At 53.1% G+C, this 9,929-nt stretch overlaps 1 protein-coding gene across 1 annotated transcript; it reads left to right on the top strand.

Annotated features, from left to right (window-relative positions):
- Positions 1-7,434: 7,434 nt before the first annotated feature.
- LOC109763577 (ferredoxin, chloroplastic) lies at positions 7,435-8,390 on the top strand. Its single transcript, XM_020322425.3, has one exon. It carries the CDS (start codon positions 7,683-7,685, stop codon positions 8,112-8,114), a length of 432 nt encoding a protein of 143 aa, XP_020178014.1. The 5' UTR covers positions 7,435-7,682; the 3' UTR covers positions 8,115-8,390.
- The last annotated feature ends 1,539 nt before the right edge of the window (positions 8,391-9,929 follow it).

Consider the following 9,929-nt stretch of genomic DNA (forward strand, 5'->3'; position numbering starts at 1 on the left):
CGAAGCTTCCCTGACGTCTACTCCAAGTCTCGTGGATTGCTTCCGTTCCAAAAATAACTCTCCCGAAGATTTCATTCCGTTTGGACTCCGTTTGATATTCCTTTTCTTCGAAACACTGAAATAGGCAAGAAAACAACAATTTGGGCTGGGCCTCCGGTTAATAGGTTAGTCCCAAAAATAATATAAAAGTTTATAAATAAGCCCATTAAACATCCAAAACAGAATATATAATAGCATGGAACAATCAAAATTATAGATACGTTGGAGACGTATCATCCACTATGGTGTCTACAATGTCAAGGAACATTAGATTTGAAATCACATATATGTTTATGAATCGTTATGAGTTCTAAATGATCATTTTTACATGGACAAATGTCAAAGCTATGTAAGAGCCAGCAACCTGAAGGAACAGTAACCATTCAAGATTGATGCGCATTTGGTTTGCCATGGCCTGTGCGTCATAAAAAATGGCAAGGACGTCACTGATGCTGCTTTGATGCTCTTGCCAACCAGTTAAAGGAGCAGCTGAAGCCAGAGGTCATCGTTGCGCTCCGAGAAATATTCAGGCTCGATGACGAGCAGGGAGTGACGATCAAGGGCGACCTTGTCAACCGTGGAGTTGCTGATGCTCTAGATCATGAAAGAGAGTATTCAGGCCACTAATGTGTGAACTCCCTTATGTTTATGCATGACCTTTTGGGAAAGATCAACTCTAATGATAGCACAGTGCACTTGTTCTTGCTGTTGCTGGCCGTTGGAGGCCTATAGGGTGTTTTGGGCTGCTGTTTTCCCCTTTTGCGTTTGCTCTGGGTGGAAGAGCTTGCTAAACCACCTCTGTAATGTGCAAGTTATAAAAAAAAAACTCCTATCTGGCAAGTGAAAGGGGAGCCTCCTATCTGGCACCGCCTAAGTTCCTTTCAGGAGGCGCCACTGGGTGGCGCCCCAACTACTAGTAAAAAGTTGGTTGTTCTACAACTCCTTGTAGAATGAGAGAATAGAGAAACAACACACGCTCAGTCACTCAATCAACACCACGTAATACCACACAATGTGCACGTCGTGTATGGTGACTCGAGTTTGAGTTCGGGCTAATGTTATGTGCCTTGCTAGGAGAACTTTTTTTTGCTTGGTAGTGCACTGCGTAGCTCTAAGTGTACGTTTCAATACTCAAGTTCATTATGGACACATTTTACACTTTCAAAAAGTTCTTTCACCACTTGTCAGTTGCATCTATTCACCTTCCCACGTGTCCTTTTTAGGTAGACAAGATGCACACGAGAGAGGCTGCACATAGAACACACACACACACACACATGTTGAGTTCCTAATGTTGAAATGCCTCTCTGGCAACCCCATCCCGGCATTTGCGTGCACAACCGTCCAGGAGAGCACGCCTTTGAAACAGCATCCCTTGAGAACATGTATCAGGTGAGAGACGATAAGATTTTTGGGGAACGTCTTAACGCGACTGCTCGCTCAAGTTCGACTAGATCCTCTATATCAGTCTGCCTACTTCCTCTACACCAGCGACCTCTTCGTCTGCAGCACCATGGTTGATGAAGTTGTTGCATCGGAGTTTATGGAACCCTCATATGCCATGAACCTTTCTTTTGGTGACATGCACCTTTGATCTATATGTGTATGCGTGCTTGATGTTTCTTAGTCAGTTGTATACGATTTGCCATGTCAATAACCTTGTGAGGATGCTAATCTAAATTAGGCTTACCAAATACTGTCTAATCTCCTAACACAATGCACTCCTAAGGTCTTCCAAGGTGGCCACACCCGCACATTGTTGTCTTACATGACCGACGGTAGAGGGCCTTCTCCTTGAACCAAACATATTTCCCTCTTTTAGAGATGAGTTAGCTCCAGAAGATTTACAAATTTAAAAACATGCCTCCTCAATCATATCAAGTATGCCATATTATTCTTTTTGCATATTATAATTGGTGTTCCCTATTATGGCTAATAAGAATAGTCTCAATGCCATATACAATAAGAACTCACACTCAAGGATGTCGTCTACCATCTCGTCGGCATGGAAAAGATGGCACATGAGCACGAGGAGGCAAGGGAAGCTACGCGAAGGGGCTCTCTCTAGGTCAGAGGAGCTGTGGGAGGTGATGCCGACGACCATAGGACCTCCTCGGGACTAACCGAGCCATGACTAGGGTTGACCGTGGGGCATGTTCGGAGGTGGAAGTCAGCATAATGACATGGAGTCATAGTGGCGGGTCCCGTTCGGTAGTTGGCGGTGCTGATTAATAGTTTGAAAGTGCAACCCCGAGAGACCCTATTTGGTTTCGGTGATTTATGGCAAAACCATTTTAGAGGACTAATGCTTTCAATAAGCTTGTTTTAGAGACTATGACTAATTTTCTTATGCCGCCCCAGGGCTATAGTTGGAACGTCAATGATGATGGACGTGGAATATTTTCACCCGAGCTCAAATGCTCCCGGTGAACAGTAAAATCAGAAAAGATAGTAAAACAAATTCAAAAAATTCTGATTTTTTTGTAATCTTTGACAAATTTTCTATGTGCTTGCACAAATTTATCATGAATGAACATTTCTGAAAGTTGTGGCAAAAAAAAACTAATAGATACTCCAAAAATGCTATTTTTGAAACCATTTTGGAGTACTGATTTTGTCTTTTTTTTGCCGTGACTTCCACGAATGTCATTTTGTGATGAAAATTTTCAAGCATAGAAAACCTTTGTCAAAGGTTACGAAAAAATCAGAATCTTTTGAATATTTTTTTATTTTCTTTCAAATTTACTGGTCACCCGAGTTTATTTGAGCTCGGGAGCATAAAAACACTTTCGATGTTACTGTTACAGTTTTCGTTCAAACATGTTAGAGCAACTCCAGGGGGCGACCCATTTCGTCCGTTGGCGTCTGTTTGGGTCGGCGCGGACACAAAAGGCAGCCCAATGCGCCGACCCAAACGGACGCGCGTCTGCTTGGCGTCCGCATGGCGACCCATTCCCGGCCCAATTTTGAGCCAGATTTGCGTCGGCGCGGACACGAGACGGACGCGCACGCGCGCCTACTCCTCTCCCCGGGCCCGCCGGTCGGTGGCAGCCACCACCATTTCCCCCCAAAACCCTCCCGCTCGCGCGCGCTCCTGCCCCACACCCGCCATGGACGACGACCTCGACCTCGACGCCGCCACCGGACTCGCCTTCCTCGCCTCGTCCGGCAAAGGCAAGCCTCGTGCCCCGCGCAAGACCGCCCCCTCCGGCAAAGGCAAGCCTCGTGCCCCGCGCAAGACCGCCGCCACGCCCAAGCCAAAGAAGGCGCCGACGCCCGAACAGCGGGCAAGGGAGTCGGCCAAGAGGAAGGGCCGGAGGCACGTCGCGGACGCGAGGGATGAAGCCGTCGCCGCCGCCGCGCAGCAAGAGGTCACCAACGCCCGCGTCTCGGCGGCAACAAGGGAGGCACTCTACATGCTAGGGTTAAACCCTAGCCAGCACAGCCTCCTCATCACCGTCGTCGCCGTGGCTAGCACCGGCTCATCAGCAATCCCTTGGATGGTGCTGGCCGACTCTCCCCGCGCGTCGGCTTGCAACCCGATGCCCGGCTTCCACGTGTACCCGCAGGCCTCCCGCCTCTCCGGGGAGTGCTCGTCTGACGTGAGCGTGGTCGCGCCCTCCACGCCCGCGCCCATCAACCTCAACGCCACCCCAGTGGCCGGTGGCTCGTCATCCGACGGCACAAGGAAACGCGCGCGGCAGACGCCGGCCGACGTTGTCCTGGACGCCGGCAACCTGTTCGAGGGAATGCCGTCCGCCGTCGACGAGGACTACATGTAGAACCTCATCTTCGAGGGTGGTGCGCCGGCCGCTGGCTACGATCCCGACGAGACACAAAGCCAGGACGGCCGCGGGGCGTTCATGCCGGCCGCTGGCTATGATCTCGATCAGGCCGCCTTCATGCGTGATCAGGTCGACATGGACCTGGACGGCTTCCCACTCGACCACGAGTTCCCGGACGACTACGGGCAAGAGGAAGGGGACGAGTGCGACATCGAAGTGGAGCCTTTGTTCGAGGACGAGCTCGCCAACCAAGCCGCCGATCCTAAGCCGAAGCGCAAGAGCAAGCGCACGAAGGCATACACGGCTGCCGAGGACAAGCTTCTTTGCGAGTGTTGGCGAGACATTGGATAAGACCCAAAGATGGGCTCCGAATAAAAGCATTCAACTTTTTGGATTCGTGTCCACTGGGAGTTTCATGAGCGCAAGAAGTTTCCGCCTTACCAAATTGTGAGCAAGCGCGGGTGGGTGTCCATTTCCAAGCGATGGAGGGTGATCCAACAAGAGTGCAACAAGTTTTGTGCCTTGAGAGCGTCAAGGCCCGCCCCGTGAGCGGCATCGGCATGCAAGACATGGTATGCTAGCAAGACGCCCTCTTTTGTGTCATCAACTTCATGCTTGCGTGTTCATTTGCATATCATTTGCCCATATGCTTGCATGGAAACATTTTGTACGCATCTCAAGCTTTGGAGGCATTCAAGGTCCAATACAATGGCAAGTGCTTCAACCTCTCCCATTGCTTTCAGGTCATGAAGGACGAGGAGAAATTCAAGGCACAATATGCCGCTCTCAAGTCGCGTGGGGGGAAGCAAGCCGTAGAGGAGGTTGGGGAGGGCGAGCCGGCATGGCCGCGGGGGAAGACCAACTCCAAGAAGGAGGACAAGCGGGATGCGGCATCCAACGCCTTGATCACATGCGTGGAGGGCATGATGAAGAAGAAGGACTCAAGGGAGGAGGAGCGCCGGCGTTTCAAGGAAGAGCAAAATGAACGCCTTCATGAAGATCCAAAGGAGAAGGCTTGAGATGGACGCGGAGAAGCATGCCAAGATGCTCGAGCTGGAGGCGGAGAAGCAAGCCAAGATGCTAGAGATTGAGGCCGCCAATGCCAAGACCAAGGCGAAAGAAGTGGCTCTCGCGAGCATGATGACCGGGGTGGAGATCATGAAGGTGGATCTCAACATCGTGTCGTCAAGGAAGAGGCCGTGGTTCGAGAAGATGCAGGCCGACATGCTCAAGTTCACCGATGAGTGATCTCGTGGCCGCGAGCGCCTTCCTTTTTTGTATGACGGCTTGTGTGCTGGCATGACCACGAGGCCGCGATGGCGTGGTCGAACTCAAGTCCCACCCCTTTTTGTGTGCTGGCATGTGTGTCGGTCGCTGGCGAGTGCGTCAGCATGAACTGCAGTGATATTTTTTGAAGCCGGCAATGTATGCCGGCACTGGCATGGTGCCGGCATGATCTATGGCCGCGAGCCATTTTTAAGAATTAAGTGCGGACATGAAATGGGTCGACGCGTTGGACGCACTGTCGACACAAATGTAAAACTGGACGGACGCCGGGCGGGCAGCCGACCCAAACGGACAAATGCACCGTCCGTTTGGGTCAGCCCGTTGGAGTTTGCTCTTACAGCTACTACATTGCCACCTCAAAAGAAGTAATACTACTCCGTAGTTCCTAGCTAGTAGCCACACACATGGAGCGTCTCACGCAGCTCCAAGCAATTTAAGTTTCGTGAATCTTCTATCGCTATTCATTTGGCCTCGCTCGACGTCACGCGGCTCTGGTGACCACTTAGAGCATCTCCAGCCGCGTCCCCAACAAAGCCCCACAGGTGACTTTTCGGCCGCCGGCGCCAAAAAATCGGCTCAGTCCCGCCCCAAGGGCCCAATTTTCGCCGGCTCGAGCCGAAATTGGCACCGGCGGACCCAACCCGAACCCGGTGTGCTGGGGGCGCTCGGGGGCGCCGGGCGAATCGTTTTTGGCGCGAAAGAGCCGCGGGCCCTCCTTGCCAGCGACTCGTCTCGCTTCTCGCCGCTTCGTCGTCCTCATCGCCTCGTTTCCCGTGGCAAATCAATGCCAAAGCTACCGCGCGCTGCCGCGCCGGTCAGCCTCCGCCATTGATGCCTCACGGGCGGCGCAGTGAAGACGAGACGACGCGCGTCCCCTCGCATGCCACGCGTAACACGGCGGCTACGCATGCGCGCGGCGCCTCCGCCTATATAAGCCGACCCCAGCGCGCCGGTGGCACGCACAGAGTCTCCACCGCCGACGCGCCCTTTCTCCCCCCTTCCTCCCTCTCCTCTCGCCGTCTCCAGTTCAAAGAATGGTCGAACGCTTCCCAGGCGACGGCGCGGCGGCGAACGGCTTCGGCCGCCGCCACCTTCACGAGGACGAAGCTCGGCTCCTCTTCGAGGCCGAGTACCCGGTCCCGCCGGACATGCGGGTGCCCGGGGCATGGAGAATCAACGCCGGCGGGGTCCCGGTGCCACCACCGCCCACCGGGGCGGCGCGGTGTGCGGAGATCGCGCGTATCCGCGCCTCCCTGCCGCGGGCGGCGAGGGAGGGGCCACGCTACGTCCTCGACAGCCCGCTCTGGGAGCCATACTTCTGCCGCCGCCACGCCGAGCAGCTCGAGGCCACAAACGGCGTCGTGTACTCCGGCAGGCTCAACTCCGAGGGGCGGCGCCGATGGTGGGGCGTGCCCGGCCGCACGCTGGAGGCCGTCCTCGAGTACATCGAGGGCGGCAACACGCCGAGGCTGGAGTACCCCGACCCCCCGTCCTTCTCTCGCCGCCGTGGGAGCTCGTGGACGCCGAGGCGCATGGACCCCGGGGCGTCCTCCTCCTCGCCCGGTCGGTCGACCGGCTCTCCCTGCCTCCGCCCCGTCAAGCCGGAGCCCCAGGACACGCCTGTCAGCCGGCGCACCCGCAGCTCCAGCGTCCGCATCGCCGACTCCACCCCCGCCTCTGGCCGCCTCGTCCTCGCCGCGGCCCAAGCCGAAGCCCGGCCTCCCCCCGGAGTACAAGGAGATAGCACGGCGCGGCTTCTCCGATGAGGACGCCCTACAGTGGGTGCGCGACGACTACCTCCGCGACGAGATGGTCCGGCAGCGCCGGGCCCTGGAGGAGATAGCCGCCCGCAAACGTGGGCGCGAGGACGAGCACGGCGTCGTGATCCTCGACAGCGACGACGACGAGGACGCCCCCGGACCGTCCAACCCGCCGCGCCAACCGGGGGAGGGTTGCAGCAGGGACGGCGGCCGCGGCGGAGGCGACGACGATGATGACGGCGGCGGCGACTACACGCGGTTCTACAGCCTCCTCGGCATGTAGAACTGCAAGGGCGGCGGGCGGCGAGGAGTGGCGAGGAAGACGACGAGCAGCAGACTAGTAGCGTTTTTTTTCTTTTTTGTAAAATATTTTAAGTATGAACGAACTCGTTGAAGTTTGGTTTAATTTGCGCCGTGTTTATGACAAAATTTAAGTTTTTAAAGAAACATGGGCGCCGCGATGGGGGCATCACGCCCCCAGCACACGATTTAGCGCCGGTGCGCCTCAAGGGGCGATTTTTAGGGCCTCTAAATGGGCCAACTGCTGGAGATGCTCTTATGTCCCCGATGGATGTCGCCGGCCACACGCCCCTCGACGACGACGAGATGAGCAGCGTGTGATCCTCGTCGCCCCGCCCATCCAAGCGAAGATAAGACGCCCACTCCCTTCCCTCCACATGGCACCCGCCCTCCAATCCCTTACTTATTCCGGCCCCCCTCACTCCTCCATCCCCTAGCTCGCCCGCCTATCCTCTCCACCTTCTCAGCCACACAGAGAAAGAGCGTCCAAGCTCCAGCTAGCTAGCCACCAATGGCCGCCGCACTGAGCCTCCGCGCGCCCTTCTCCGTGCGCGCCGTGGCGCCACCGGCGCCCCGCGTGGCCCTGGCGCCCGCGGCCCTCAGCCTCGCCGCCGCCAAGCAGGTGCGGGGAGCCAGGCTCCGCGCGCAGGCGACGTACAAGGTGAAGCTGGTGACGCCCGAGGGCGAGGTGGAGCTGGAGGTCCCCGACGACGTCTACATCCTCGACCAGGCCGAGGAGGAGGGGATCGACCTGCCCTACTCCTGCCGCGCCGGCTCCTGCTCCTCCTGCGCCGGCAAGTTGGTGTCCGGCGAGATCGACCAGTCCGACCAGAGCTTCCTCGACGACGACCAGATGGAGGCCGGGTGGGTGCTCACCTGCCACGCCTACCCCAAGTCCGACATCGTCATCGAGACCCACAAGGAGGAGGAGCTCACCGCATAAGCTGCTATACCTATCTCTCTTTGCAACGAGATCGAGCTGATATCATACTATCTCCTTATCATGCATGCATTGACATGGCCAGATACTCCGATTTGTTTGTGCTCGAATGAATTGCTCGATGCGTGATTTGGTCAAGTAATAATGTCTCCGAATTACCTTTTTGTACCGTAAGATATACTACTGTCGTAATACTAGCGTGTACGTAATTCAACGTACTGAAATGAATCCTGATGGCTGAGGAGTCTCTCTGATTAATAATATCTTCTTTTTAATTAAGAGACTGTTGAATGTTGGTTTCCAGGAATTTGATGAACATCTTACCTGCGGCTTTCTTCTATGCAGATAATAGGTGCATGTTACGACTTGTTTCAATATGAGTTTTGAGTTGCACGATTTCCTCATTATTTTGTTTAGCTTGCAAAATGATTCAGGCTAGCAGGATGTTTGTTATGTTAGGATTTAAACTAATTCTATTAATTAGGGATAATCCTTCCTTGTATTTAGCGTACGGTTTGCCTCCAGGCAACCGTCGCGTCGTACGTGCTAGGGCCTCTCGAGGCAATCGTCGCGTCCGCTTCTCCCATCTCCATGAACAGACACGTCTTCTCTTGGCGTCCGTTCCCTTTTTATAAATGTGTTGATCATCAATAGAATAGAACATAGTTCGATCAATTCGTACTTCCACAAGTTATCAGCACTTCGACTATGTCGAAAGAGCAAATCACGCCGGTGTCAGTCGCCGGAAAAAGCAAACTAGAGGGAAAGAAATGAGAAGAAAACTATGAGAAACAAGAAGCAATCAAATGGAGGAGGAATTTTTTTAGTGGATAGTGGTGCCTCTAACACAATTCTACGGGAGGTTAAATACTTCCGAAGTCTAAAAAAGAGTAAGGGAAGTGTTATGACAATTGGTGGTCGTGACACGGTAATTGTTGGTTCTGGTCAAGCCACATTTACACTCCTGAATGGTACAAAACTTGAAATCTAGGAGGCATTATTGTATCCAGATTCAACTCGTACCCTGTTGAGTTTTAAGGATATCCGCATGAATGGCTACCACATTGAAACTCATGAAGACAATGCGGTTGAAAGCCTGCTCATAACTCAGCATAAGGGATTCGACAAGGAAACCCTTGAGAGACTGCCTGCTCTATCTTCTGGACTGTATTACACATACGTCAAGCCATAGCAACATTTGGCATACCAAATAATTTTTCAAAATCTTGACAAGTTCAAGATATGGCATGATCGCCTGGGTCATCCTGGTGTGGGGATGATGAGAAAAATTATTGATGGTTCAACTGGACACAACATAACGGTCGCTAATTTCCCCAAATCCTTGGATTTCGTATGCACTGCATGTGCAACTGAAAAATTAATCACAAGACCTTCATATCTGAAGATCAAGAATGAACCACTTAATTTTCTTGAACGCATTCAAGGAGATATATGTGGTCTAATTCAACCATTATCGGGACCATTTAGATATTTTATGGTGCTCATCGATGCATCAACAAGATGGTCCAATGTGTATCTATTATCAACAAGGAACCATGCTTTTGCAAAGTTGGTCGCTCAAATCATTAAAATGAGGGCAAATCATCCTGAACACAGGATAAAATCCATCAAAATGGATAATGCTGCTGAATTTAGTTCACGAGCATTCAATGATTACTGCCTAGCTTTGGGCATAACTGTGGAGCATTCTGTACCATATGTACACACATAAAATGGTCTTGCAGAATCACTTATCAAGAGGATCAAGTTGATAGCAAGACCACTCCTAAAGAACTGTAATCTCCCAACATCTTGTTG

The sequence above is a fragment of the Aegilops tauschii genome, chromosome 7 (genome assembly GCF_002575655.3).
Source record: "Aegilops tauschii subsp. strangulata cultivar AL8/78 chromosome 7, Aet v6.0, whole genome shotgun sequence".
In the NCBI taxonomy this organism is placed as follows: domain Eukaryota; kingdom Viridiplantae; phylum Streptophyta; class Magnoliopsida; order Poales; family Poaceae; genus Aegilops; species Aegilops tauschii.

Coding starts and splice junctions, on each gene's coding strand:
- LOC109763577 (XM_020322425.3), top strand. CDS start 7,683: ATGGCCGCCGCACTGAGCCTCCGCGCGCCCTTCTCCGTGCGCGCCGTG.